Source organism: Panthera leo, chromosome C1, assembly GCF_018350215.1.
Source record: "Panthera leo isolate Ple1 chromosome C1, P.leo_Ple1_pat1.1, whole genome shotgun sequence".
NCBI lineage: Eukaryota > Metazoa > Chordata > Mammalia > Carnivora > Felidae > Panthera > Panthera leo.
Window position 1 is genome coordinate 199,876,817 of NC_056686.1, and position 26,034 is coordinate 199,902,850.

Sequence of the window (26,034 nt, forward strand, 5' to 3'; positions counted from 1 at the left end):
GTGTCGGGGGAAGGGGGTGGTCTCCAAAAGGGGGAGGGGAGAAGGCAGGGGGCGGGGAGAAGCAGGGCCCTTTAGGACCCGGCTGCGGCTGCGGGGGAGGAGGAAGAAGCGGAGGAGGCGGCTCCCGCGCTCGCAGGGCCGTGCCACCTGCCCGCTCGCTCGCCGCCGTCGCGCTCACCACCGCCAACATGCTGCCGAGACTGGGCGGCCCCGCGCTGCCGCTGCTCCTGCCGCCCTCGCTGCTGCTGCTGCTGCTGCCGCTGCTGCTGGGCGCCGGCGGCGGCCGCGGGGTGCGCGCCGAGGTGCTGTTCCGCTGCCCGCCCTGCACGCCCGAGCGCCTGGCCGCCTGCGGGCCCCCGCCGGCCGCGCCGCCCGCCGCCGCCTCCGCCGCAGCGTCCGGGGTGGCCGGCGACGCCCGCGCGCCCTGCGCCGAGCTGGTCCGTGAGCCGGGCTGCGGCTGCTGCTCCGTGTGCGCCCGGCTGGAGGGCGAGGCGTGCGGCGTCTACACCCCGCGCTGCGCCCAGGGGCTGCGCTGCTATCCCCACCCGGGCTCCGAGCTGCCCCTGCAGGCGCTGGTCCTGGGCGAGGGCACTTGCGAAAAGCGCCGGGACGCCGAGTACGGCGCCAGCCCCGAGCAGGTTGCAGGTAACGCGGGGCTGGGACAGCTAGTTCGGAGAAACTTGGAGGGCAGCGGAGCGCTGGGGGCGGCCGTGCCGCGGGGGACAGGCGTGGGGCCCGGGGCTCCGCGACCGCTTGAGCGGCGAGAGAGCGGAGTCCTCGACCCGCAGTGGGGCGGCTGCTGGGAGGGGGACCCGAAAGTCCGGCCCGGGGAGGGGAGCTGGAGTCAGAGCGTGCGGGAGAGCCCTGGCTGCTTACTGATTTGGTCGGGATATACGGGCAGCGGAAAGGCATCTCCGGTTACCCTAATCTTCCCCGGCTGGAACGTACCTTGACTTCTATTTTGGAGGGGGGATTTGCTGTGGTGGGGGGGGAGGGTGTTGGTCAGACCCCGGGGAGTGAGAGCTTGAGGCTTATTTGGGGAGCACAGCTTGAGTCGGTGACCGCCGACCAGAGGTTCCTGGAAAGGTGCCGGTGGAGGACGCTGCTGGGGGGCGGAGGCTGGCGGGTGCCGGTGACTTCGGGGACGTCTGGGGAGAACGGGCGCTAGGAGGAGGCGGCGGCTCGTCGAGGGACCCTTCCTTCTGCGATTGTAAGGTGGGAAGAAAGGACTTGCTGGCACTTTGTGGGGTGGGGAGAAAGGAAAACGAGCGCTACTCGTGCATCTCGTTTAGGGGGAACAATGCAAGAGGGGCGCTTGGGAGGCTCAGCCCAGCGGTTCAGTCTGTGTAACTTAAGCCGGGTGGCGGGCTGCAGCCCCGGGTGAGCCTGGGACCGCCGTGCCGCTCACTGGAGCATCTGGGCCCCGCGGCGGACGGCGGGGGGATGCGGGGCGCTGGACGCAGCCGTTCTTACCGCAGGGAGGTGTTACCCCCGTCCTAATCCGAGGGATTCTTCCTGTCCGGTAGAACGGGGCGGGGGAGGGGGGGGGCTGGGAGCCTTTGTAAGGGATCCTCATTCCCCAACCCCCCCAAACCGGACTGTCAGAATCTCACTTGTTTTTGTTTTCCGTTCGCTTTTAAAATTACAAAAACCTCCCGCCCCCGTGGTCTGGAGGAAACTGTAATTACTTTCTTTCTTCTTGGACACCGTTGGGAAAGGTGTCCATTGCCTGCTGCTGTTGTTTAAAAAGCAAGCGAGTCTGACCAAGTTCCTCAAGCTTTTTAGAAAAAGAAAGAAGAGAGAATAAGTGAACACGTTCTTGCTTGTAAGCTTCTGCGGCCCTAGTACAACTTTCCCCACCCCCCTCCCCAAGACCCCCAGCCCCCCTACTCTTCCTCCAACCAGCTATTGTTTTTCCCCTGTTCTCCTTGAGAGTGAAATTGGGGGTCAGAGTTGAAATATTTCTTCTATTGCTCTGGCTCATTTTGACCTTGAGTGCAGAGCAAGTTAGGGCTTCCTCCCAGGGAGCCAGAAGAACCACTGAGTCCTTTCTTCTGCCTCTGCTTGCTTCCCTCCCCAGCATGTCTCGCCTCCAAGTTAATCCTTCTCTCCTGCTTCTCTTAGAAAGTAATAAAAGGAAAAGTCTTGGTCCTGCCTTCCTCCTCCATCGCCCCCACCTTCGCACCCCACCCCCACCCCCCACCAGGGAGGTGCTGTGCTTTCTGAGCTGAACTCTGACCAACTAAACATCTTCCTCAGCAGGATGAACTTTTCCAAAGGCCTCCAAGTTCATAGACTCGCTTGGATTTTGACCATCTTAACACAGTGCGTGGTACAGGTCCTTCCTGACCATCGTAGAATTGTTTTTTCATTCTTCATCCTTCTCGCTGGCAGCCTGAAAACCGGCTCTCCTGCTTCCAAGCCCCAGAACAGATGCAGGAGATTCTCTCCATTCACTCCTCCCTAGAGCCCCAGAGGGGGGAGTTGTCAGGGGAGCCCAGGGACAATGGGGTGAGTTCATGGGAAGAATGTCACTCTGGATTTTCTGCCTGGTTATGGGACTCCTTTCCGCCAGCTAGCCCCAGCTGCCTCCTCAGCCATCTCCTCCCAGTGCCCAGACAGACGCCTTCCGCATTTTTCTCTTGTGTTCCAGACTGGGAAGAGGGGACACCAGGTTGGGGGCGGGGGTGGGGGCTAGATGCAGAAGCCCAGTGGGCACCCTGGAAAGGAGTGACCCAGAGCACGGTGCTCAGGGGTCAGTAGGGCTGGGGGAAAGGGGGCATGGTGGGGAGAAGCCTGGGCTGGCAGGGATGCAGGGAAGACAGGGGCAAGTTTGGAGGCTTCTGTGCAGGAGAGGGTCTTGGGCAGGGGCAGGGTTGCGGCCCTGCTTGGAGAGCGCCGGGGTCCGGGCTGGGTGCAGGGGCGGACACTGGCCCAGAGGGGACCATAGCGCTGAGTGCTGCTGCCTCCCCCTCTCCCTCTCCCATCCCCTTTTCTCCCCTCTCTGAAGAACCGGCTCTCTCCCATCCCAGCCTGCATTCCTCTTTGAGCAGGTTGCTTTTGAGAATTTTAAACACACCCTCTTATTTTGAGGCAGAAAACCCCAGCAGTTCCGGCTTTGCTGTTAGCTCTTTTGTCTTTGTTCCCAGGACTCAGGGGCCGTGTTGCTGACTTCCTGGGGACGGCTGGGATGCAGGGGGCGGGGGTGGGCACATCTGCGGGTGCTGAGCCTGCGTCCCTTGGGGGCGAGGGGTTGGGACTGGTTGGTTCAGAGCCACTCAGAAGTGAGACTGAGGGTTGGAGTAGGTGAGCCTGGAAGAAAAATGGGGGGGGGGGGGGCTGAGATGTGGTGAGGTCTGGGTCTTAACAGCGCGTGGGTGTGTTTGCTGGTGGAGTGGGCAGAAGTGCCTAGAAATGTCGGGGTAAGAAGAGGAAGTGGGCTGGGGCCCGGCCGGGCCCTTTCAGAATTCTGGGCCGGCGGGGCGACTGGCTCCTTCAGCATCTCCCCTGCCTCCTTCCCCGCCGGGTACAATGCCTGGGATTATGCCGAGGGGCGGAGCCGCCCAAGTGGCCGTCTGGCCCGCTGCACATATAAAGGTGCTATAGAAATGTGCAGTCATTCAAAGTCCCGGGGCAGGCAGGCCGGCAGGCGGGCGGGTCTGAGGAGGCTTTTGCATCTGCAGTTGCTGGGGGAGCGGGAGCGGGAGGGGGGGGGCAGAGGCGAGCCCTGATTTACAGTGGTTCCGTGCAGCTTCAAAAAAGGGGAGAAAAGCAATGGGGCTTCTGGCTCAAAGCGCTGTTTTGCATCTTGTCTTGCATAAATTTGCATACTGAGTTCAAAGTCGTAAAATAGACTTGGGGAATGAGTGGGACCCACTGTCACCGATTGCTAACACCACTACCTTCCGCCACCCTCCCCCCTTCTGGACAGAACACCCAGAACTAACTCTGCTAAGCTGCTCTGAGTCACCACTGGAAGGAGGAGATGGGGGAGTTGAGGGCTACTGCTCCTGGGTCTCTGGGAGGGAGCTGTGTAGTTCCTGGGCCACAGGACCCAGCGGGGTGTGGCTGGGTGCACTCTGGCCTTGGAGGCAGGTCTGGTCCGGAGGGTGTGGCTCTGACAGGTCCGGAACCCGCAAGGCAGGCAGTGTTTGGCCAGCTGCCTCCTCCGGCCATTGTGCATGGAGGGCTGGAATTTGAGTAAGTCATAGAATCTGGGTTTTTGCCTGCAGTCTCCTTACTCACCTTCCACTTATGTCCAGATTGTTCACTGAGATAGTTCCCTTTGTGTGGTAGCCATGATCCCATCCATTCCTTTGACAGAGGTATTTGAAGAAGCTTCGAGAAAAAAAAAAATCGTACACAAGGTCAAAGAATCTTAGGAAAACAAAATCCAGGGCCAGGAATCTCTGAATTAGAAGAGGTGGTGGAAAGAAGAACCTAACTGTTCGTGACCACCACAGGGGTCTATCTGTGCACTGGTTCTTGGTCAAGTCAGACCGTTGAGTTTCCTGGTAGGCAGAGGGAAGAGGGAAGCTTAGGTGGTTTTCACCGTTAGCTTACCTTAGCATTGAGCTTTAAAATGAAAATTTCAGGCAAATCATTCCTTTGGGTTAGGGGACGACATGGAAGTTAGTCCTAGAAAAATAATTGCATGTTATTCGAGAGCAGGCGCACATTCAGTCACCACTGTCCAACATTCGAGGGCTTAATTTGAGAGACTCACTGTACTGTGGCCCATTTATCGGGTCAGAATATAGTTGGGTCTCAGGTTAGCTATTCCCTGCCGTAGAAAACTGGATGTGCAATTGCTAAATTTTGGTAACGGGAAGTTTCGAAAGTCCTTGGGTCCAATGAAAAGCAGAACAGGAGGCCAGTACCTGGCCGGGGTGGGTGGGTGGTGGGGTGGGGGTGGGGGTGGGGTCATGCACAGCAGGGGGTGCTGAAGGGAATGAAGATGAGCAGAAAATACACAGGCTGTGCCCACATTTGGTTTTGTCATTGACCCTCCTCATACCCTACAACAGGGTACCAACAACAACAATGAGAGGATTGGTTATTATTATTGTTGAAGAGCCTCCATGACTAGAGGCTACATTTAGTTTCAGTCTGTCCCTTCCTAGTGTTCCCAGTGCCCCTTTCCTCCCCTGCTTTCTCCATTCTGCCTTCTTGACCACCCCCCCACCCCCACCCCAGCATTGGTCTCCCACGCATCTCCCATTGTGGCTAGGTCTTGAACACCTGGCTGGATGCTAAGTAGCTGGGAAGGGCTCGAGAAAATGGCATGGAAAATCTATCGCCCCCAGCCTTCCACGGGAGTCCAGGTAGATGGAGACCAGGGAGTGATTGGGGGTTGGAATGCTGGCAACCAGTCTAATCCTGAAATGATGGTGGTTGGAAGCCGTGCAGGGGCCAGGCTGTGTGGGTGGGGAAGTGGCCATGTTCCCTGAGCGGGTTTGCGCTAAGGCTGCTCCCGCCGACACCGAGGCACAGAGGAGCGAGATTATGCTTTTTAGTCGCCAGGGGAGCTGGTGTTCTGCTTGGCAGATGTTCTAGGCCTCTCTAGCACTTCTTGCGGTCTCTGGCCAGCGTTTTGCTGAGGTGGCAGGCAGCTGCCAGGGGTTCAGCCACCTTCCCATCTGCGCTCATCCTTTTATGAACTGATTTCTTCGCCTGCTTTGTCTTCTCACTTACAAGATCCGTGTGAAGGAGAGGGGGAGGCTTTTTACCCCCATTTCACAGGTGTGGACTCTGAAGCTCGTCAACGGATGCCTTAGCAGTAAGTAACGAGACGAGAGGCTGACCTTTCCTCTGTACCCCTCTGCCCCCATGGCCAAGTAAGGGATGGGGCTATTGGCAGGAAAAGCCTTTGACCCTGTCAGCCAGAAAGTTTGTTCCTGGACACCTGCCGTGTGCAGCTGATGGACGGGCCAGGTTCCTTACTGCCAGGTTCGGTCGTGTGCATTCCCTCCAGTCCACTGAGAGACCCAAGTCCTGGGGACTTCAGAGGGGGAAGTGGCCAGTGTGCGGCAGGCAGGAGAGACCAAAGGGTCCCAAGGTGGGGCAAGAAGAGCTGGTGGGCAGCAGATGATGCTGGAAGCAGCCTGGCCTCTGCCGTCAGGATGAGCGGGTTCCATTGCAGCCCCATCTTCGAGATCTTGATTGCTGATGCCCAAGGGCCTTCCTCAAAGACCGGTTTCCCTGTTGGTGAAATGGGAGTGATTGTATCTCTTCATGGGGTGTGTGTGCGGCTGGCAAGTGTCTGGCACATAGTAGGTTCTCACACATTACCTGCCTTAATGTCCGCAAGCTGCGTCTCCTCTCTGACGCTTAGTTCGGTGGCCTTTAGAACGGAGGCCAAACTGGCTGTGCCAGGCAGGCCACTCGTCTCTCTGCAGGCTTTACCATGGCCTTGAGTGGCCTCATCTTGGTGTGAAGTTGTTCCAATTCAAAGCCCAGTTTGCAGCCACATACGTGTCACCCAAGGCAAGAGTTTCCTTATCTGTAAACCAAATATAGATAGTACCACTCCGTGGGGTGGTGCTTGCATGCGTGTGTATTTGTGTGTGTGTGTGTGTGTGCTCAGGTGTGTAAAGCTAGATAATAAGACAAAGCCGAGCACTTTGGCGGTGTGTGTGTGTGTATTTGTGTGTAATGCCTCTGTTGGGAGTGGAGAGACTGAGGGGACAGAAGTGGCTCTGGAGTTTGGACCCTGGGTACTTGTGCTGGCTTGCTGCTCATAAGCAGGTGACAGGGCAGAGTTCTGCCTTCATCCAGCCAGCCAACCGTTAGGACCCAGCCCTCCAACTGCAGGTTCTCAGAGGACCAGAGAATCTCTGAGGCCACGTTTCAGGGGTGGGACGCAGCTTCCTCCATGGACAACCCTCTACAGGAAACCTGCTGGGATCCAGGCTTCAGAATAATAGGGTCGGGGAGGAACCAGACCCGTCTCAGCCCCCTTAGTGCTTTGGGCATGTGTGAGGGTGTACGCTCACTGAGTTGACAAAGCCAGTGAAGGGACTCTGTGGCCCTCATTTCCTGCTCCAGGAAAATGGGCTTTCACATCTATCCTGGCTGAGCCTAGGGTGCCAGAAAGTTGAACGTGATCCTGGCAAAGAAACCGGACGTTCTATCCAAAAAGTGACGTTTCCTTACTACGCTGTCTCCAGAGTTGACCTCACCCCCGAGTCGGGGAGTGGCGCCTCATTTTGAAGGGGTTGATGGGTTCTCGACAGGAATGCTGGGCGGGGGACTGTTTTCTGGGCCCTGAGATCCTTCCTAATGTCTCATTCCATCTGTGGTCCCAGAGAGCCCTCCGAGTGACCGCCTGTCTGGGCATAACGATACAGTGACTCTGTTCTTGAGCATTCTGGTAGAGGGGAGGCCCCAGGAAGCAGAGAACGGGGGTTGCTCGAGTCATCAGGGGTCAGCATATGCTTATGGTGGTGACAAAGCACAGGATCTGCCACTGGGAATCCGAGGTGGCCAGTTCCTTGGACTCTGGGGGCCTTTGTGATTGTGGGGAGGGGGGGCACCAGGAGGAAAAGCCCACTGGACAGCTGGGGTAGTAGATTCAGAGAAGCTCGTTGGCTTTCTGGTTCCAGGGTAACTGCCCCCACCCTCACCCCCACCTCCACAATGAGTAGAGTGTCTGGGCTATAGATTTTTTTTTCTCTCCTGGAAAATGGACCATCCCCTGTGCCCCTCCCCCTGCTCGGCCACTCCTGCCCTTTAACAAAGCCAGGGAGGATCTGCTCTGGCTCAGCTCCTGGGTGTCAGTCAGGACGCAGAGGGAGACCTTGCTCAGACAGCCACCTCCCCCGGAAAGAAATACAGAGTCGACTGTAGTCAGGAATTGTTTCTTTCCTCCCCCCGCCGCCTTTTTTTAAGCAGGGGGAGGGGGCATTTGGCAGCCTGTGGGGCCCCTTCTGGCCGCCAGCCCCGCATCTCTTCCTGGCTGTTGGGAGGTAGCAGGAGCGGAGATTGGGGAGAAGGGGCAGGGGCTGGCCGGCCTCCAGCTGCGGGGCAGGAGAATTGGCCCCCAGGCTCCAGTTCAGCCGGCCGGCGCGGAGCCAGGCCTGGGGTTTCTAATTAGCGGATGGGTATAGGTGTGTCAGCCTGTGTTTCATTCAAGGAGCTGAGTTCTGGGAGGCAGGAAGCCAGGAGGGGCGCAGAGCCCAGGAAGGCCTCAGCAAGCTGGGGAGGTGGGACTGGGGGAGACTTAGCGTACTCAACCCCTGAGAAGTCAAGGAGGTGGGAGGCTTCCAGCTGGAGGGATCGGAGCTGGATTGCAGAGTGCAGTCAAAGGGTCTACCCCAAAGGGTAAATGACAAAATGACGGTAATCAAAATTGCTTTTTCTCTAGACATCGGCCACTTTCACCGAAGCGCCTGTAGGGTTTTTTTTGTTTTGTGTTTTCCAGCTCTGTTTTAGCCTCAGGATTCTCCCCACTTGACAGATGAAGAAATCAAGGCTCCGTTCAGGTTCCAGTGGCGAGGCGAGCACAGACCAGAATGGAGTCTGGGTCTCCAGCTTCTCGTTCCGGGGCTCCATTCCATCAGACTCACGCATGCAGAGAAGCAGCGAATTATATATTGCTGCTCGGAAAAGCTCCTTTTCCCTGGGAGGCAGTAATTAAGGCATAACTTCTCAAAAACGTTCCTTTATGCAACTCCCCAGGAAGTTTCTTTCAGGTCTATTGTCTTGGCTTCTGGATGGGGGTGCCAAGTTGCCCCTGGATGGTGAACTTGCTTTCTAAAGTGCCCGAGGCCAAGATAAAATGAAAATGGCGGTTCCCTTGGGCCCTGACTCTGCAGCTGCCTGGGTAGTTTCTGTAGCAACAGTGGCAGGAGGTGTGTTGGGAGGGATAAAAGGGGGGTGGGTGTATGGATCAGAAGGCTTTTGAGGTTGGGTGGGGCTGGCTGGTATCTGACTGATGACTTCCCTCCCTGGGAAGATGAGGGTCCCATGGAGGTGCAGAAAGGACGAGGTGGTGGGGGACAGAAGAAACAAAGCCCTGGGGTTAAAAGCCTTCAATGGCGTCTTTCCGTAGGTGATGCCGATGGCCAGATTAGATGCCATTCTGGTTGTGTAAGAGCTATAAAGCTGAACAACCTGGATTTGGTTTTGGCTTTGCCATTGTCTACGTGACTGTGCAATTGGCCTCAAACACCATGGTTTTTTTTTTTTTTTTTTGGGGGGGGGGGGTCAAGGTGAGTGTAGATAAGAAATTATCAACCTCATGTGATTGCTTGATGATAAAACAAAGTTATGTACATAAGCCACTTAGCACAGAAACTCAGATAATCGGGTGAAGTCATACAGGTTCTGACCGCCCCCTGCCCCTCCACCCTTAACCTCCTTCCTTCTTCCTCTAATCTCAACACCCAGAAAAGAGGAGAAGGCAAATGCCTCTTTTTCCATGTCCTCTGATGGGCCAAGTTTATTAAGAAGAGGCACTTAAGAATCCATTTCACAGGCATGGCTTCTTCCACGGGGTGTAGCTTACCTGGACAGCTGCCCTTTGCTTTGGAAAGTCCAGAATGGGGTTAGTGGCGGAGGGTTTTCCACTGGACAGTCGTGGCCTTTGATGCCACTGTCATTCACTACGGCTGTACCAGTGGTGGAGGGCCCAGCCCGTTTATGTCCCAGAGGTGAGGGTTCCCATTTGAACCCATTTGCTTGTCTCTGGTTCAGCTTGCTGCCTCTAAAGGGAGCATAAGCAAGGAAGACCCCTGATGCGATGCAGTATTCTATCAGACACAATTAGTGAACTTTTAGTTGAAGAGAAAGAAAAGCATGGTGACCTATTTAAAGACACTTATTTATATTCAGGACACTTCTTGTGCTGGTTTGAGAGTGTGGCAGGCAATCCTGGACATCCTTACAGGTTTTTAGTTTCTGTTTGCACCCTCTGGGTTCAATTTGTCAGGCCTACAGTCTCTGGGAACAGTCTTATGGGGATGGACAAGAGGTAGGCCGAAGGGGAGGGTGGGAGGAGAGAGGTGGGTAGAACCCAGTCTTTATCACTCTGGGAGCTACTCTGTGGGGAACTGAGCTCTTTGGAACTGAGCACAGGCACAGTTGTTTGTATATGGGTCCCCTGGGAGGGAAGCGTCTTTTCTCTCCCATCTCGTGCTTCCATTTAATGATTTCTTTTTTTTTTTTTCTTTTTTAACTCCTGACCGTCCTTGCTGCTCCGGGGCCTGGATGGTGAGGGAGAGGCCAGGAAAGTGAGGAGAAGTAATACAACAGGATATTCTAGGCCAGGACTCCAGGTGGGATGTTCTCCAAATAGTTAGCTTTCCTGAGGTTTAAATGTTTGTTTGTTTATTTATTTATTTATTTATTTGTTTGTTTGTTTATATTATTTATTTTAAGGGAGAGAGAGAGAGAGAGAGAGAGAATCCCCAGCAGGCTCTGCACTGTCAGAGCAGAGCCCAACGTGGGGCTCGATCCCACAAACTGTGAGATCATGACCTGAACCAAAATCAAGTCGGAGGCTTAACTGTCTGAGCCACCCAGGTGGCCCCTTTTGTTTCTACTTTTCTTTAAAGCACTATGGAAGTGAAGTCCAAGTTTGTGTCTTCAAGAGGCTCTGTCCTTTGGAGGAGGAGGGCAAAGCGTGGAGCGACGGCTTTTAGCCAGTGCGCCCTGGCACATTTTTTGTGTATGGTTAGGGAGGCGGGAGGGAAGTTCACTCAAATTCCAAGAGTGCCTTGCCCAGGGTTGCCCTTCATAGTCTCAGTCAAGCGGCCTTTGGACATTTTGGAAGCCATATCGTCCATCCTCCCTCCTCCTTGAAAGTCTTTCCCTAAACCATGTGGTTTTTCCCATCTGCAGTTTTGTAACCTGTTTTAGTCCTTCCTGTGAAACTCTTGAGTGGCTTCTACCCTGGCTCTCTCCTGTTTCAGTTTAAAGCTGCTATCTCTCTGGGCCTCGAGGAACAGGTGCACCCCTTCCACTGGGCATGACTGGCCCTTGGGCACCTCTCCCACTGCACACCTCCAGTGCCCTGTGGGCTATACTAGGATGTGCTCGTCCCTTGGCTTTCCATTCTCAGGCCTGCACCGTCTTGATTCCTTTGTCGTCCCCTCCTTGACCCTATGACTGTCTTCCACTCTCTTTGGGTCTTTCCTCTGACTCATTTCCTACTTCTTTTTTTTTTTTCTTTTTTCTTTTTTTAACGTTTATTCATATTTGAGAGACAGAGAGAGACAGAGTGTGAGCAGGGGGAGGGCAGAGAGGGAGACACAGAATCCGAAGCAGGCACCAGGCTCCGAGCTGTCAGCACAGAGCCCGACGTGGGGCTCGAACTCATGAACTGCGAGATCATGACCTGAGCTGAAGTCGGATGCTCAACTGACTGAGCCACTCAGGTGCCACTCATTTCCCACTTCTTCATGCCACGGAGACCTGGCCAGGAGCCCCTGGTGATAGGTGGCCGTGGTGACACTACTCTGGCCTCAGAGTGGCAGGGCAGTTGTCCAAGTCACTGATGTTCTGTCCTCTTCCAGCCAGTGGGCTTTCAGAGGCACCCCAACTTACAAATACCCCTCTTGACAAGGACCTGGAAGAATGAATGCAGTGAAGGAAGGGACTTTTTCTTTTTAAAGTTTATTTATTTATTTTGAGAGAGAGAGCCGGAGGGGGGCAGAGAGAGAGAGAGAGAGAATCCCAGCTTGGGGCTCAAACTCATGAACCATGAGATCATGACCTGAGCCAAAATCAAGAGCTGGAGAAGGCCTGAAGAGGCCTGAGCCACCCAGGCACCCCATGAGGGATGGGACTTTTTTTTTAATGTTTATTTTTGAGGGAGAGAGTGTGAGCCTATGCACGCAAGTGGGAGAGGAGCAGAGAGAGAGGGAGGCAGAGAATCCAAAGCAGGCTCCATGCTGTCCTCGCAAAGCCCAGTGCAGGGCTCGAACTCACAAACCGTGAGATCATGACCTGAGCCTAGTCGGTTGCTCAACCGACCGAGCTCCCCAACTGCCCTAGGAAGTGACTTTTAAAAGATAAATGGTTGCGGAGTGCCTGGCTGGCTTGGTCGGTGGAGTGGGTGACTCTTGATCTTGGGGTTGTGGGTTTGAGCCCCACATTGCATGTAGAGATTACTGATTACTTAAAAATAAAATCTTAAAATGGTAACACTGCAGCCAATAATAAGAATAACGCAGTAACTCCAGTCTACCACCCAGAATTGGGAGCGGTTGATATTTTGTCATTTTTGCTTTATGTCTCTTTAAAAATCTTTTCCTGATGGCCTTCCACCAGCCTCTTGTTGCTGTCCCTTGTCCCCAGAGGCAGCCACCGGCATGCATTACTTAGTGTTTCTTTTCCTCGGCTAAACAAATTTGCTAATGGATAGCCAGCATCTGGAAATGTTCTCTGAAGATAAGTTAAATGTGCCCAAGAGGTGTCCTTCTGCCACTTTTTTGCTCTGTCAATATTAGGTTTTTGAGATCTGTTCATGTTGGGTAGATCTCTGAGCGATCACGGGTCAGAGTGATTCTTGCCAGCTGTTGGGTATTATTCCATTGTTATTACCCTGCTGATTTTATTCATCCATTCTCCTGTTTGGATCGCATTGCCGATGGTGTTTTTTGCAACTACAGATGATGCCGTAATGAACATTGTTGCCCGTGTGCCCACTACACGCGTATCTGAGAGATGTCGAATCACTGGGTCAGGTTCATTCTTCCCGTTCCCATAGTCCCTGGTCCAAGTTTGCACCAAAGTACACCGTCTGCTCCCATGGGCTTTCGGCAGACAGGTCACCTTGCTGGGTTGTTGGATGACTTTAGTTGAACCGGAGGAGAAATGTTTGGGACCCACGGAAAGGAGTGAAAGCTGAGAGTGCTGTTTGCCATCTTGATATCAGTTTCTCTGGCTCTTCAAGGACAGCCTGGCTCACTGAATCCCAGAGGACCTTGGCTGAATTTGAGCATGTTTTTGTTTTCTCAAACGTTCTGCCTCAGCGCTGACCCTCCCCAGGTCTTTGCCATTCCAGGAATGACCCTGGTGTTTATAAAGCAGCCCATTAGGGAGTGCGTAGGCAGGGAAGTTCTGTAGAGGCCATGCTATTTCTGCAGCAGCGTGAGGGCATGCTCTAGAAATCTCCATGATGCCTGGCCAAGAAGGACCCCCTGTGTGCACCCAGGCATGCGTGTGTGTCTGTTTCTGAACCCGTGAGTCTAGGGGCGGAAAGAGCTTATGGGGCTGTGTCTTCGCAGAGTGTGTCTGTGAAGTCATATCTTTTGAAAAGAGGAGGCCTCTTTCCCATCACTAGGAAGTTCTTCAGGAATCTGAGGCCAGAGAGAGAGAAGCACAAAGGAAGGGGGCCTTGGAAATGCCAGAGCTTGAAGGAGGTTGTTAAAAATACAGAGTCCCTGACCCTTGCCCAGGCTTGCTAGTTCACAGACAGGTGAAGTCTGGGACCATTTTTAGCAAGCTCTTTGGATGATTTCTCTTTTTCTTTCTTTCTTTCTTTTTTTTTTTTTTAATGGGAAATTTCTTTATATTTTACTTTTTATAGTTTTTTTAACTTGTTTTATTTTTAATTTTTTTAAATATACATCCAAATTAGTTAGCGTATAGTGCAACAATGATTTCAGGAGTAGATTCCTTAATGCCCTTTATCCATTTAGCCCATCCACCCCTCCCACAACCCCTCTAGCAGCCCTCAGTTTGTTCTCCATATTTAAGAGTCTCTTATGTTTTGTCCCCTCCCTGTTTTTATATTATTTTTGCTTTCCTTCCCTTATGTTCATCTGTTTTGTATCTTAAATTCCACATATGAGCGATATATTTGTCTTTCTATGACTGACTTGTTTCACTTAGCACAGTACCCTCTGGTTCCATCCACGTTGTTGCAAATGGCAAGATTTCATTCTTTTTGATTGCTGAGTAATACTCCATTGTATATATAAACCACCTCTTCTTTATCCATTCATCCATCGATGGATATTTCAGCTCTTTCCATACTTTGGCTATTGTCGACAGTGCTGCTATAAACATGGGGGTGCATGTGTCCCTTCGAAAGAGCACACCCGTATCCCGTGGATAAATGCCTAGTAGTGCAATTGCTGGGTCATGGGGTAGTTCTATTTTTAGTTTTTTGAGGAACCTCCATACTGTTTTCCAGAGTGGCTGCACCAGCTTGCATTGCCATCTTCAGATGGTTTCTGACAAACACCCATGACTGGGAGCCATTCCCGTAACCTAACTCCCTGAATTTGTAAATGAACACACTGAACCCTGCACATCTTGACCATAGAAGGTTTTTTTTTTTTTTAAGTAATGAACATCCAACGTGGGGCTCAAACTGTGACCCAGAGATCAAGAGCCCCATGTTCTACCGACTGAGCCAGCCAGGTTTCCCATATATTGAAGCCTACACATCTTTTAAAAAATATTTTTTTAATACTTATTTTTGAGAGAAAGAGAGAGGCAGAGAGAGAGGGAGACACAGAATCTGAAGTGGGCTTCAGGCTCCAAGCTCTGAGCTGTCAGCACAGAGCCCAACGTGGCGCTCGAACTCACGAGCCACGAGACCATGACCTGAGCAGAAGTCAGGCGCCTAACTCTCTGAGCCACCCAGGTGTCCCTTGAAGCCTACACCTCTTAAACACCCTGTCGAGCATCATTCAGAGTCCCAGGCATGATGGTAGCAGGGGAGCAGAACTTTGGACACCACCCCCCACCCCCAGCTTTCACACCAGCACTTCTCTTCCTACTATGGCCAAAGCTTTGGCCAGAGCTTTGAACCCAAGAGCTATTGTTCCAAAGGGAATCCAGAAAGTTTAGGGTGGTTTGGCAAGCAGTGGGCCCTCTGCCCTGCTTTCGTACACTGTCACCAGTAGCAGGCGACTCCTTCCCTGTGTGAACGTGGGTACCGGCCATTCCCCTCCCCAGAGCTTATGAGCTCAGCAACAGTTGGCTGGGCAGTAAGCCTGAGGCAGTTGCGGGTGCAGGGAGATGATCCCCAGCTGAGAATGGCCAGGTCCTGCACTTGTGTGCCATAACCTGGATGACCTGTGGATCTAGAACATCCGAAGAGTCTGCTCGGAGCTGTTTTCTACCACAAGGGAGTTCCTTTTGTTCTAAATCGTGCTGAGTTGCTACCGGTCTGTTGCCAAAGGGGTTTCTCCCAGAAGGTGGTAGTGTCTGAGACCTCAGATTTGCTTTGCAGGCAGCCATGCGGGGAGCAGGGCCTTAGAGGGTGGGGAGAGAATGGGAAGGGAGTTTGGAAGGAAGCTGGGTGTCAGCAGGAGGTAGATGGGCTGACCAGGAGAACATCATTCGCGAAGCTGGAATGTGCCCCGCACACAGCAGCTGTCCATGCACACACGGCTGCTGCCTGCTGCCTCTGACCTTTAGGCAAAAGGGTGGAGGGAAACACATAAACAGTGTCACTTACCCAGAGAGACAAAGGACCTCAGCTGAAAAATAACAAGCTCCCCTTTCTTCTGTACCATTGTTAACTTCTGCCTCTTTCCCCACCTCCCAGCATGGCCTGGATTATCTACGCCAGCCTTGGTGGCCTGCATTATTACACATAGTGGCCACAATCAGCCATCCAAAGGGACTGGCTTCAAATTCTCTGAAACAAAAGCTGTTTCCCCTGTATGTTGGTGAATTTGCCTGTGAGCCCTGTCTGCCCTGTGCATGCAAGGCAGTTATGAGCCACCTCCCCTCCCTCCTTCCATGCCTTCTTCTCTCCCTCTCTCTCTCCTTCCCTTGCTCCCTCCCTTTTCTTCCTTCCCATAGATTCTGTAAAGTTAAAGTAATTTAGGCAAATCCACACTTGCCCAAGGACTTCCATCAAATGGTGGACAACTATGCTGTTTAGCGACATACAGAATTCATATAATCAACAAAATCAGGCTTTAGAAGAAACATGCAAATAGTATTCTAGAACTTTCTTGTAACTCATTTTCCCCCCATGTGCGTGGCCATTCTACAGATCAGCTATCACCCACCCTTCCCCTCTGCCTAGCACATACATCTTTCATTTACCCGTTAGATCATCTGCACATTTCTTCTGGAGCTTGCTTCTCCCATGTTGGGCAAATGCTAACAACACTGTATCCAGTTTAAGTAGCGATCATCCTGTATCCGGTAGCAACCTTCACTTTAGTAGGATTATTATTTGCATCTGTCACTCTTGAGGAGTTGGAGCTCAGAGAGGTTAGAGGGTTTGGCTATAGTCATGGGTGAATCATAAACAGCAAAGCCAGGCCTGGCATTCAGGTCTCTTGACTCCTGCAATTCTTTGCCCATTTGAGCTTGTTAGTGAATTGTCCTCTGTCCTGGATGTTCATGGAGAAGCTGTCCAGGAGGAAAGAGGAAGATGGTAAGTTAGTGTTTATTCTTTTGCCCAACACGTGTCAAGATTAAGTGCCTTTGGGGAGAGACCAACAAAGGGAGCCATGTGAGGTCTGTGCCCAGCTAGAATGGAACCAGGAAAGCAGCCCGCGTCACCCCGGCCCATTACTCAGAATCCAGTCCTACGGGGCCTGGAATGCTATCACCTGTTTGAAGGAGGTGAATCCACTGGAGGGAGTGATAGATTTAGGGTCAGATTGGATGATTCCCTGTGGTGTTCCCAGCTCTTAGATTTCCAAATAGTCAGGAGGTAGACTAAAGAGAAGGTTGGAAAATGGCTAGGTTTTCTTCAGGGCAGGGGGTGGGGGAAAGACAAGAAGAAAGGAAGGAGACCTTAATCTGTTGTAATCTGGTGTATTTCTGGGGGAAATTCCCTTTTCTCACCAGGCCTGCGTTAAGGACAGAGCCTCATATTCTAAGCAAGAGGGAGTAGGGGGTTGCTTTTGGATCTGGGGGGCCTATTTTCTTGAATGCTTTAAGGTCTTCCATAGATCAGGAATCACCAACTGTCCTTTGGAGCACTGAGGTCAGAGCATCGCGCTAGGGGAAGATGGGGTTTCGTGAGAGTAAGGATCTGATCCCTTGGACCCAAGGGTCCATGACCTTCATGGAGTAAGGTCATCAGTGCTACAATCCAATGAGATTACACGGGGGGAAAAAGTCTAGGCCAGAATTAAAATTTAAAACTAGGGTATTAATGCGTAGTCTAGAATGTGGAATGCAGGTGTAAGTAAAGCCCTATCTTCTGGAATGTCTGCTTCCAGCTGCCCTCCTGGGCCACTCAGTAAGGCTGGGTCAAAGAACAGCGTGGGGACCCCACGCCAATTGTGAAGCGTCTCTGATGATGGCACGGAGATTGTGTGTGCTCCTGTAGACCACGTGGTAGTCCAGCTGGGCCTCGAGTTTGGTGTCTGTAAAATGGGGCAGCTCGTCCGTTGCCTCTCATTCTACTTGCCTTTCTCCTCTCCAGCCCCCTTCCAGGTGCATGAGGTCGAGCGGTGTGGCAGTCCACTACGCGGGATGGGAGTTCTCACGCTTCAGGTCCTCCGGTGTCTCCCCCACTTTGGAAAAGCTTTCCTTTCCATGTATAATGGGTGAATTCCCTGTTTTGGTGTTGAACCATTGCCCGGGATGCTACATAGAGAGTGGCTAATCCTTAGGGGAAAGTCTCCGGGAGCCTCTGAGCCTGAAGCCTTTTCCAGTTATGTGATCTGGGCTGCTAAGAACCATTTCTTAGACTGACCTTTGCACTGCAGCCCACGGAGCTGCATACATAAGTAGTTGCATAATAAATATTATTCTGAACCTCACTCTCAGGCCGAAAAAAAAAGTGCAGCCTAGTATTTTTGTTCCGAGGGCAGATTCCATCTCTAGCTGGAGTTCTGCATCTGGAATGTTCTCCTGCAGATTGCTTCTGTCACCTATAAGAGAACATATGGGAAGAACTGGGTAATAACGTGACGATGCTCTTGTCCTACTGAGCGTAGGGGATGCCACGTGAGCACTTCCTCGAGCCGGGGGTGGGGGGGGGGCGGGAAATGGGAGCAGCTGAGAGCTGACTCCGTGTGCTCCTGCTGTGTGCCTGGCACTGCGTGTATGTGCAGCTTCTGGAATCTGGCTGCCCGCTGGAGGCAGGTGCTGTTTGTCCACAGTTTACAGATGAGCCTTGCAGCCACAGAGAGCTTAAGTAACTTGTCTGGGGCTGCACAGCTAAGTGGTAGACCTGGAATTCAGTCCGGCGATTAGACTTTGAAGCCTGAATTCTTGAACCTCCTTGGCTGGGAATGTAACCGCCAAGGAATCGAGGCTTTCCTCAGCCTACAGTCTTTTCTGAGCCCCACCCCGTCAACTCGCTGATCTCCTTCCCTCGGCTTCCATTTCAAGGTGTGGAGTGTCAGCATGTGCGTCAGCAAATCGGACCCGGACCCGTGGATTTCTTCATCTTATTGGCATGTTCTTTGGCAGCATTGAGATCAATAACGGAATGGGACAAAACATAGCCTTGAATCCAAGTGGCCTCTGCGAGGGTGGACAAACTGACCTTGACTCTAGAGAGATCGGGGCTGTCTCAGGACAGGAAGCCGAGTCCGTCCTTGGAGAAGACTGTCCAGTCGGCCCCCATCTCCTGGGACCTGGTGCAGGGCTGTGTTAGGGACTCTGTGGACCCTGGACGCCTTTGCGTTTGTGGCTTTTCCTCTGTGAGAAAAAGTTCCAAAATGATATTTGGTAACCGGGTCTAATAACTGAAAGTATTGTATATTAAGACCTTTGCTTTTTTTTTTTTTAATGTAAAAGCTTATTTTTCCTTTTGATTTTAAAGTGGATACATTTCCTAGGCCCCTGGATGCCTGTGCGTGTTGCACCTAATGACGGGCCAGCCCTGCCTAGAGCCGGTAGGCTTGATGGGTACTTACCTATGAGCCTCTCTTTCATCCAGCCTGTTTTCTTTCTTTCTCTTTCTTTTTCTTTAAGTGAGGCTGGTAACTTTTTTTTTTTTTAAGTTTATTTATTTATTTTTGAGACAGAGAGAGAGAAAATAAGCCGGGGAGGGACAGAGAGAGAGAGGAGAGAGGGAGACACAGAATCCGACGCAGGCTCCAGGCTCTGAGCTATCCGCGCAGAGCCCCTTGTGGGGCTCGAACCCACGAACCGTGAGATCATGACTTGAGCCGAAGTTGGACGCTTAACCGACTGAGCCCCCCAGGCGCCCCCATCTAACATGTTTCCAGAGTTTGTTGTGAGCAGTAAAGGTGGGCTGACCTCTGGGACTCAGCCAGGGGATGCTGCTTTGGCCCCTCTCAGTGGTCTGAGGGCGGGGAGAGCTCAGGGAAGGGGGACCAGCAGCCTGGGAGTCCTCTGGATGCCTAGGGAAGACCCCCCCTCTGCCGGAAGGGAGACTAGTGGGCCAGAAGTGTGTTGGAGATGGGAGAGTGGTGGATGGTCTTAGCTGAGGGAGGGGAATGTGGTAGAACTCAGATCGACCTTACGCGGGTCCTGGGGTCATCGGTGCTGGGCTGGGCAACTTCCAGGCCTCTGGATAAAGCCTAACTTCTGAAGGGCAGTTTTCAGTGGGGGGCGCTTTCGCCTCCCGGGGCCTTTTGGCAATTTGTGGAGGTATCTTTGCCATCCGGTAGGGAGGGGCCCAGGATGCTGCTTGGCATCCTATAATGCACAGAACAGCTCTCCAGTGAATCCTCTGGTCCCAGTGTAGGTGGTGCCGGGTCGGGAATCAGGGTCGGTGATGAAAATTTGGGGTGGGTTGATGGGTCCACTCATACACGATGGGACAGGACTCCCACCCAGCTTGATGGTCAACGCTTCAAATAGCTCTTCCCCTGCAGGTGGTGTTGGGGCTTCTGGAACAGGATTTAATCCGTGGTCAGTTTACTTAGGGTAACACGCAGGCTGCTCAGACATTAATCCCATCCCCTTTTGGATGTCTCAGGGTCATTGTCATTAGTCAAGACAACTCTTGTTTTGGGCTACAGAATGTGGAAGTCCTCAGGGGTCATCGATGGGTATGGAGTTGTAAGCTCTGCACTAAATATCCCCTAAGTTCTTATGTTTGTTTTTTTTTTAGCGTCCTCTTCTCTCCCTGCCATTTGATGCTTCTTGCCACTATCCACATGCCTTTTTTCTTTCTCCTTTTAATTTTGTTGATTTTATTCTGTGGTGGCCTTGGGAACCAGACATCCAGAAACCGGGCTTGCTGGAGCCATGCTGCCGTGAACCGTCCGTGTTCTTCCTGTGCCGAATGTCCCCGCGCCTTGTGAGGAAAGCGCTCGAATTTGACCACGCATGGATACAGTGACAGCTGTTCTGATGTTCGGGGGCTTCTGTTCCTCTGCTTCCTGGTCCTTGGTCGGGTTCCGCATTGCCGAGATAACAGATGACTGAGGCCATTTCATCACTGTCAGAGTAATAACTATCACAAGCAGGGCCTGGGTTTCTGTGTTCCAGGCCTTATCTTAACTGCTTGGCCTCTAACATGGTCTCAACAGTCTTGTGAGGCGGGAGCTGTTAGGATCCGACAATTGAGTTAAGAAAACGGAGGCGCAGAGAGGTTATGTGTGCAGGAGAAATACAGCTGGCATAAAAAGTGGGGGAGCTGGGACTCGACCCTACCAAGTAGTGCTCCCTCAGTCTGGAGATAACGTGCAGAGTTTCTGAAGGAAACCGCTGTAGCTGATGGGGACACCTGGGCCAGGTGGCAGGTGCCTGGTCTCCTGGAGCCTTCTGGAGCACGCTCCGTGAAAGCAGGTGCCAGTTCCCCATGGCACTCATGACTGTCCCCATCCCTTAGTTGGCAAGTGAGAGTGAATGCCACAGCTTTCGCACAGGGCAGCGTCTGCTCTTTCTACCGTGAACACTGGTCAGGACAGGGGCCATCTGAACCCGCCACACTGAATTCTGAGAGGACAACCAGGTTCTAAGTGCCTCACCTGAAACTCTTGGGTAGAAATATTTTAGGAGCCATGCAGTCATGTTATCAGGGCTGTAAGTTTTTGAAGGCACGAAAGAGGGGAAGAAAAAATGGGCCAAATTGGTTTAGAAACATCCCCTCCACATCTGTAGGTCTTGTTGGGACCTGAAGGGGGACCACTCGGGGGGACATGGTCTGTGACCCTGTTTGCTCTGCCTTGTGTGCAAGGGGCTGTTTGAGTCCCAGCCGTCCTAGGGCCCTTGGGGATTTGGCCCCCTCGTTATGACTCTTCCGTGTACCATCCTGTTCCTCTGGCCTGGCTGTTGGGTGTATACACCTGAGCCAGCGTGAGACTGGGGTTGCCGGGGGCTGTTCTCAGGGCCCCCTCCACCCTGAGCTGTGCACTTAGTAGGAGCCTTTCCCTGTTGTTGACTGGTGGTTGAAGAAAGTTGAAAGAGACTTAACATGCTCCTTGGACAAGCATCTGGGTGAGGCTACGTGCCTTGTGATAAGCCGAAACTACAGAGCTGGACGGGTTCCTGTGCCTGGGGCTGGCGGTGCCATGTGTGGACAGACATGGGAACAATCCAGGGCCGCCTGGGCCGTGCTGGAGCGGTCGTGGGACTGAGTCATGGGGGCACGTGAGAAGGGGACCGTTGGGCAAATGACGAGTAGCAGCAGGGGTGATGGAAACCGTGGGTTCTGGTGGTGATTCTCCACTTTCTCCCTTGCCAGACATGGCATGTGCCCTTTTAGGTCACAGATGATGAAGATCTTAAACTGCAGGTTATGGCAGGTGAATCTGGGAGGTCTTTCTAGAGGAGAATGATGGATCCAGAAGGACTCAATCCCATTCCATGGTGAAAGCCTTGCAGACACGTTCATCCTTCCGTGCTCCTTTGCTGTGCCTTGGATGGAGGCAGAACCGGCCAGGCCTCCCAGGCATTTTGCTGGGGTCGGACGGCCTGCGTTCGGATCCCGGATTTGTGGTCTTGGTCTTTCTCGTGCGCCTTGACCTGTCTGTCTGCCAAAGTTGGGGTAATGCCCCCACCCCGCCCAAGAGTTGCTGCGAAACTGAAATTGACAGTCCATGTAAATTGCTTAGCTCAACTGCAAGGATATCAGTCCTCTCCATCTCCAGGGGTTCAGACAGTTGCTGGGGGGCCCGCTGCTCTAGAAACAGCACCCTGAGCTGGTCTTCCCTTCCTCTCTCTGCAGACAACGGAGATGAGCACGCTGAGGGAGGTCTGGTTGAGAACCACGTGGATGGGACCGTGAACCTGTTGGGCAGTGGAGGCAGTGCTGGTAGGAAGCCCCTCAAGTCAGGCATGAAGGAGCTGGCCGTGTTCCGGGAGAAGGTCACCGAGCAGCACCGGCAGATGGGGAAGGGTGGCAAACATCACCTTGGCCTGGATGAGCCCAAGAAGCTGCGGCCACCACCTGGCAGGGTCAGAGGGGCCGGGTCTGGCTGGAGGGGCGGGAGGACACGTAAAAGGGGTCTCGCGGTGGGGGAGGGCACCCACTACCATCTGTGTCCTGTGTTGCCGGAAGGCAAAGCACTTTCCTTCTGGTTCTGCCACTAACATATTCAGTGACCTTCAGACTGATCACTGTCTCCTTTGGGGGCCTCAGTATCTCTGGCTGTGAAAGGGACTGGGCATAGGGTTTCTTGAAGTCCCTTCCTTCTGAAACCTCCACACTTCTGTTTGGCAAGGAAGTGGATGCTAGAGATGGGGCCGGACCTCCTTAGACTTGCTCAGTCTCGCTGGGATATGCCCTTCCCTCTCCCCAGCTCAGCTCTGTTGTCTTGGGTCTTGGCCTGGCTGGGTTGATGGAAAGAAATGGGGGTTGGCCCACTGGTTTGGGGTAGAGATGCTCTAGAGACAGCCACTTGAATTCACGTTTTGCAAGTAGATCCCATTTTGATCCCTGAAAGCCACTGACACAGCACGAGAGAGGGGTGAAAACTCCTATCCACGTGACTTTCTTCAGAGGGTGGAGTGGGGCACAGTGACATATCCATGAGGTCGCTGTCGGAAGTCCCTGGTTCCACCAACTTGCTGGGTGGCCTTGGGAAAATCCCTTCCCTGTGTATGAACTTCTTTCTGAGCTTGTTCCCAGGACCGGTGTTTTGTGAGCTCAGTCTCACTCCGAGCTCCCTCTTTGCCCCTCTGTGTCTGTCTGTGCCCGCAGACCCCCTGCCAGCAGGAATTGGACCAGGTCCTGGAGCGGATCTCCACCATGCACCTTCCAGATGAGCGGGGCCCCCTGGAGCACCTCTACTCCTTGCACATCCCCAACTGTGACAAGCATGGCCTGTATAACCTCAAACAGGTGAGAGAGGATCTCCTTGGCCTTGGGCCCCGGGTGTGCTTGTCCCTGCCCCACCCACCGGTCATCCTCTGAGGTCTGAATGCTGAGGGGGCGTGGGGATGTCAGCTGCCAGGCCTCTGCACCTCCAGACGCAGAGGCTGACTCCACCTACCCAGCCACCTGCCATCAGCACTTGGGGTCCAGGTTGGGAGGGAGCCTCTGGGAAAGGAGATGTCGGGCTACCCTAATGCCTGTCAACTTATTATTGAGCATTAGAATCGCCTGGCAGTGACTTCTGGGCCTTACCATTCCGGAAGGTTGGGTGGGGACCAAAAAAAAATTTTTTTTATGTTTATTTATTTTTAAGAGAGAGAGACAGAGACAGAAACAGAAACAGAGCATGAAGAGGGGAGGGGCAGAGAGAGAGGGAGACAGAGAATCTGAAGCAGGCTCCAGGCTCTAAGTTGTCAGCACAGAGCCAGACGTGGGGCTTGAACCCCGAGAACCACAAGATCATGCCCTGAGTCAAAGTTGGGTGCTTAGTTGACTGAGCCACCCAAGCGCGCCAAGGATTTGCATTTCTAATAAACTCCCAGGGATTGCTGATGATCCATGGGCTATACTTGCAGAATCATGGATTTAAACCATTGACAAGTAGCCTCTGCTGACCCCTAGGGGGTCTCACTCCCCCACTTTCCTCACAGCCCAGGCAGGCATCCTGCCCCCTCTAGATATCAGTGTAGTGTTCAGAGCTATTTGTACACGTGCCCTCGAAATGTCAGCTTATTACTTCATTTGGAGATCAAAAGTGGAAATAGTGATCTCTTCTAATGAAAGACAGGCTGTGGCCGGTCCCTACGGGTAACTAAAGGGGTTTTCAATGGTAATTAGTTTATGGGTAAGAGCAGGGACCGTAGGATGGGAATGCCTGGGTTCTTATCTCAGCCACGCCTCTTACTAGCTGTGTGACGTTGGGCAAGTTACTTAACCTATCTGTGCTTCCTTCTGATCATCTGTAAAGTGGTGAAATAATGGCACCTAACTCACAAGGTGGCTGTGCTGGCTCGGTGTGAGGAGTGAGCGACTCCTGATCTGAGGATCATGAGTGCGAGCCCCACGATGGGGGTAGAGATCACTTAAATAAATACGCTTTTAAAAAAAGCGTTGTAAACTGTAAATGAGCAGTGTGTAGACTGTTCTCACGGTGCAAAGCACCTGCTAGGGCCTGTGCTAGTGCTGACTTCTGCTGTCACGTGCTGTTTTCCCTTCACGCTATGACTGAACTCCAGTCTGCTGGGCCCCCACTGGATGGTCCCCTCTCCTGCCGGCGGGCACTGAGTCGTTGCGATGTGGGGCATCCCCTACTAGCGTGGTCCCTGGGCCAGAGCACCAGCATCACGCGGGAGCCAGACAGAGTCTTAGCCCCGCTTCGGGCCTCCTGAAGGGGAATCTGCATTTCAGGGAGGTCCCCTGGCACCCTTCACGGCCGAGAAGACCACCTCGCGGCACCCTAGCTCGGGCGTCCCGTAGCTGCTCGGCAAACCTCGGGCTGAGGGAAGCAGGGAAAGCTGGTGGCCTCAGGCCTGTCCTCCATACCCTTGTCTTCTCCCTCCTCAGTGCAAGATGTCTCTGAACGGGCAGCGTGGGGAGTGCTGGTGTGTGAACCCCAACACTGGGAAGCTGATCCAGGGAGCCCCCACCATCCGGGGGGACCCCGAGTGTCATCTCTTCTACAATGAGCAGCAGGAGGCTCGTGGGGTACATACCCAGCGGATGCAGTAAACCACAGCCAGCCGGTGCCTGGCACCCCCCGCTCCCGCCCCCTCTCCAAACACGGGCAGAGAGAGGAGAGCCTTGCGTGGTGGGCGGGGAGGGTTTTCCAGGAGTGTTGACACGTGTATTTATATTTGGAAAGAGACCAGCACCGAGCTCGGCACACCCCCGCCTTCCCCCTCCCCAGATGCCTGCACCACCCCCCCCTTCTCCTGTCCCTGCTGGGGAGGAAGGGGCAGTTGCAGTGGTGGAGCTGGGGTGAAGATTTGGGGGGGGGGGGAAAGAAATTTTTATTTTTGAACCCCCGTGTCTCTTTTGCTTAAGATTAAAGGAAGGAAAAATAAAGTTGTGTGTCCTTTGCCTGAGTCTTTGGGGGGCTTCCCCGGGAAAGCGATCTGGCGCTGGCTGGCCTCGTCTGTCCAGCTCTGTCCCCGACTGCTGGGAGTAGGGGCTGGGAGTGAGTGGGACAGGCACAGCCTTGGCTGGGCTGGGAATGAGAAGGATGGGTCAGGAGGCAGGGGAATCTCCTCCCTCAAGTGGCCTGTGGAAACTTAAAGTCTTCAGTCCAGGTGGACCCTTCCAGTGCGGCCACAGGACTCTGGTGTCTCCCCTGGACTGCCAGCTCAGCCTCTGGCCCCCAAGCCGCCCCTGGGTGGGCAGTGAGGGAGGAGCGGTCGAGCGAGTGTCTTTCTCTCTCCCACGTTCAGTCTCACGTTCAGGTGGTGATGCAGAGGGCGACAGAACGGGGAGACACTGGATCTGAGGCCCTCTGGCCCCTGAAGTAAGGACAGCTCCCTTCTGGGCAGGGGGAGATGACCCCCAGGTCCCCAAGGAAAGGGAGCGGGTTATTGTATGCCAGCGTGTTCACCAAGGTGTTGCCTCTGGGAATTCAGGTGCTGTTCTCCAAGGGGCCCAAGTAACTCTTCGGCTTCCAGAACAGCAGTGTTCACAAGACTACACATGCACCGATGAGCACCTGTTTCTGAAGCAAAATTCTATGAGAGTTCTACCCACTGTTCTGGGGGCCCCTGACCCCTGGCGAGTTGCAGGGGCCTTCGCACTTGGCAGTGGGCCACAGGGAAAGGAGTGCCCCCCTCTCTCCCCTCCCTAGCACCGGGCACAGAGCCCCACCTTTCCCT

The 26,034-nt window shown here is 53.5% G+C and overlaps 1 protein-coding gene and 1 long non-coding RNA gene across 2 annotated transcripts; both read left to right on the top strand.

Annotated features, from left to right (window-relative positions):
• The first annotated feature begins 87 nt into the window (after positions 1-87).
• On the top strand, positions 88-25,240 carry IGFBP2 (insulin like growth factor binding protein 2). Its single transcript, XM_042950107.1, has 4 exons — positions 88-645; positions 22,028-22,257; positions 23,003-23,143; positions 24,740-25,240. Exons 1-4 carry the CDS (start codon positions 189-191, stop codon positions 24,902-24,904), a joined length of 993 nt encoding a protein of 330 aa, XP_042806041.1. The 5' UTR covers positions 88-188; the 3' UTR covers positions 24,905-25,240.
• LOC122226616 lies at positions 9,559-18,543 on the top strand. The gene is made up of 3 exons (XR_006205703.1): positions 9,559-10,277; positions 17,357-17,427; positions 18,271-18,543. It is a non-coding gene; the product is annotated as an uncharacterized LOC122226616 (long non-coding RNA).
• Positions 25,241-26,034: the final 794 nt, after the last annotated feature.

Coding starts and splice junctions, on each gene's coding strand:
- IGFBP2 (XM_042950107.1), top strand. CDS start 189: ATGCTGCCGAGACTGGGCGGCCCCGCGCTGCCGCTGCTCCTGCCGCCC. Junction 646..22,027: donor CAGCCCCGAGCAGGTTGCAG/GTAACGCGGGGC, acceptor CTCTCTCTGCAG/ACAACGGAGATGAGCACGCT. Junction 23,144..24,739: donor GCCTGTATAACCTCAAACAG/GTGAGAGAGGAT, acceptor CTCCCTCCTCAG/TGCAAGATGTCTCTGAACGG.